The sequence below is a fragment of the Haliotis rufescens genome, unplaced genomic scaffold (assembly GCF_023055435.1).
Source record: "Haliotis rufescens isolate VD_foot unplaced genomic scaffold, xgHalRufe1.0.p SCAF_95, whole genome shotgun sequence".
Classification (NCBI taxonomy): domain Eukaryota; kingdom Metazoa; phylum Mollusca; class Gastropoda; order Lepetellida; family Haliotidae; genus Haliotis; species Haliotis rufescens.
The window spans coordinates 992,513-996,004 of record NW_025964389.1 but is presented as its reverse complement, the minus strand read 5'-3'; the positions used below and the strand labels follow the sequence as shown (position 1 = coordinate 996,004).

The window sequence follows — 3,492 nt, the reverse complement described above, 5'->3', positions numbered from 1 at the left end:
TACATTTTTACATCACACATATGTTCAGTGCACCAATAACCACATCCAATGAGTAATGAAACAAGTGCTTTTGAATGTCATTACTGACACGATGTGCTAAGACCCTCTGGTGGCATGAACAACTACAATTGTCTGCTGAGTATAGATTTAGTGGCATTATTGTTGGCCAACAACAACATCTCTTATAGTATGGCGTTGCAGAGTTCATACGACGATATCAGATGGGTATTACATGATGAAATGTCACTTGAGGCCCTAGATGACACCCGAATTTCAAAGTTAGGTAGCTAATAAATCCTACATGGCATCCCCCTGTGCTTAATCTCTTCAGCCACTCCCGATGCATAGAAGCTTCAAACTCACGCTACCTTTGTACATAGGGCTCCAGTGCCTGTGTACAATGAACAGTTCTGGCGGGCCAAGGAAAGTCGTCACAGCATTGTTCTGGGGGGTAGGCCGTCACTGCCTGGGGACAGTGGGGTCTGACATTACCATCAATTATATAAGGTTCTGTGTCGAGTTGGCGGTTGTCGAAACGGGGAGTTTCCTTGAACGGTGACCAGGACCAGCTGGCAATCGTGAGGGATACACCCCTAAATTACCGAGCTCCCCCTCCCCATCAGAGATAGTTAGACTGATGCTCCTGGACATATAGGCCGTATTCCTGTGCCGCAAAAACCCTCAGATGTCCTTTCCTGACATGAAGCAGGAACCTGCATGCATCCACCCAATGACTTTTCCATCAGGTTCCCAGGTTCCAAGCTCGTTGTACTAAAGACCATGTCAAACGGAGCCTCTGATGGTGATATGTCAGTAGAAGCCATTCCTGCTGCTCTGAAGCAATTACCCAAGGTTCTGACGGTTGGATACGGACTGATTGGACATTGTCACTTCAGTATTCAGGGATGTGTTGCTAATAGCAGTCGTCGTACAAATGAAAGCAATGTCTTCCGTCCGTAGGCATTGATTTTGCCATTTTGTCTCACTGATGGGCTGATTTTCGTGTAAAGGTAGCCCTGTTGACGTCTGATAGCTTTGAAGGACCACCCGTTTAAATGCATTCAGTTTGTTTGACATGGTTGCGTCTCTGATATCATCAGTGTCCCCGTCAAACATGAACAGTCACATCTTTAAGATGGAAAACCATTCTTGTAATAACAGCTTTGTTTCATGCGTATACTTATCACATTTGACAAGTGGATTCGGTGTCGTTTTTCTATTAGCTGTGAGGCAATCAAATGGAAACAACATACATTGTAATTATTCAGAATATGGTTCAATGTAGTCATCACTAATTGGCGATATATATCTTGCACCTGTGGTTGTGTTTGTTTCAGTGGCTCCAGACGAACTGGTATCTGCATCTTCGCCAGGGACACCTTCTTCTGTAACAGGGAAGATGGAAGCCTCCTCTTTACTTATATCTTGGTGATGTGATGGCCCACACTCTGCAATCATGTCAGCCCCTCTAATTTCCCGGTGTCGTTGTAGGGCCTGGTACTCTTTTGTTTCATCTTGTCCTGGTCTGTTGGGTGGCTCACAGGTCGTGTTCATGTCTGCCTCTCTAATTTCCCAGTATCGATTTAAGGCCTGGTACTCTACTGTTTCATCTTGTCCTGTTACAGCACTGTGGCCTGCATCATGTGGTTGATTACTACAAAATATGAGAAAATGAACGTGATCAGTTACATATAAATAAACCGCACCATATATGTCTTTGTTCCTACATAGGTGGGTAAGCATGACTCTTCCCCACCAGACAAGGGAACGTTGTAGTTACTTAGATATCACATCCTCTTTGTATTCAACTAGACGTTGTATCGAAACATTGTTGACTGCGACCACATTGTAACATTGTGTTTACAATATTTCAAGGACATGGTAACGTTCTTTGAAACAATGTAAAATGTGTCGCAGATATGAACAATAAGATGGGTAAATATTGAATCAAATATGACCGTAGATTGAATACATGGATAAAATGTGGACACGAAGGAAAAGTGACGAACCCCTTTCCTTAATAATGAGAAATATCTGCTAAAAGCCTTTTATACAATTCCGACTTTATCATGAGCATGTGTTCATCAGTCACTATGAAACCTGACGATTCCACCAATGTTAAAGAATTTATTCGTAAGAATTGGTTGTGAATGTTTGGTTCATAGAAATCGAGAATTATATATGTCACTTGTACATACTGACCTTGATGTGGACATACCCATGCGGTAGCAGATGTAGCACACAGCTACTGCTACACACAGTACTGCCATCAGTGAACCTGCATACAGGAAGATACCACTCGCCATCGATTTATCTAAACGAAAATGAAAATGGGAAAAAATGTGTCTCACTGATGGTATAAACAATGATGTCACGCTTCATGTCTACGCTATATACTATTTTAATTTGAAGTTTACATGATAAATGGAAGAGAGGTCGGTGAAAGTGTATGAACGACACATTTTGACGTAAACACTGACTGACTACTTCCAATTTCCGGCGTAAACCCCTGGGAATTCCCTTGCATAAATACATACAAGCATTCTTTCTGATCATTTAAATCCTTTAATCTTGAACTCAGCGTTATACCATACATTTGGATTTCGACTGCATGATCGTTCACAAATATGCTCGCTACGACCCATCCAAGTGAACAAGACGAAGAAATGCTCTCCACTAGCCTATCAAAGTATCGACCCAATCCGTGTCTAGACTGACGGTTACGGTCAACAGCAATCTTTTAATTTACCTTAGTTTATATATATATGGAACAACAAAAGTTCCTGTGACATTGAATAAGATTTAATGCAAAATTATGTTTTTTACCAAATCTGAAACATTTTGACTTAAAAAATGCGTGATTTCATAAAAAGAAACCCGTGAACATGCCAAAATTTCAATTTACAAATCAATAGCGTGTGTATCCACCTCTGGTTGCGATGCAAGCAACACATCTTCGTCTCATGGAATGGACCAGGCGTCGCACAAAGTCCTGTGGGATATCTGTCCATACCTGCTGGAGCATGTTTCGAAGTTCCTAGAGCGTCTGTGGAACACGTGGTTGACGTCGAAGGCGCCGATCCATATAAATCCCACATGTGCTCGATTGGCGAGAGACCAGGGGAGCGAGCCGGTTAGGGGATGACATTCACGTTGTTTTGTTGAACAAGTCGAGTAATATGAGGCCGGGCGTTGTCATTTTGAAAGGTGATGCCTGGGCCATGACCACGCAACACGGTAGAACAACCGGGCCGATGATCTCGTCGCGGTAGCGCTGTCCATTGAGATTTCTCTCTGCCACTATCAAACGGGTCCTCTGTCTTGCTGTAATCCCGCCCCATAACATAACGCTGCCGCCCCCGAACCGACCTTCTTCCATGACACAATGATTGACGTAACGTTCACCTCGACGTCGATACACTCGAATCCGTCCATCGCTGTGGCTGAGGTGAAAGCGAGACTCGTCAGTGAATATAACTTGTCCCTACTGCA

General features: G+C 43.2%; 1 protein-coding gene across 1 annotated transcript; it reads right to left on the bottom strand.

Moving 5' to 3' along the window:
- On the bottom strand, positions 1-2,310 carry LOC124127524. The gene is made up of 2 exons (XM_046490912.2): positions 2,203-2,310; positions 1-1,654 (listed from the first exon to the last, which is right to left on the bottom strand). Exons 1-2 carry the CDS (start codon positions 2,304-2,306, stop codon positions 1,261-1,263), a joined length of 498 nt encoding a protein of 165 aa, XP_046346868.2. The 5' UTR covers positions 2,307-2,310; the 3' UTR covers positions 1-1,260.
- Positions 2,311-3,492: the final 1,182 nt, after the last annotated feature.

What these genes read in the sequence shown, in the direction of transcription:
- LOC124127524 (XM_046490912.2), bottom strand. Translation starts at nt 2,306, where the DNA reads ATGGCGAGTGGTATCTTCCTGTATGCAGGTTCACTGATGGCAGTACTG. An exon ending in ATGGGTATGTCCACATCAAG is followed by an intron (nt 1,655 to 2,202) that starts GTCAGTATGTAC and finishes CATATTTTGTAG; the next exon opens with TAATCAACCACATGATGCAG.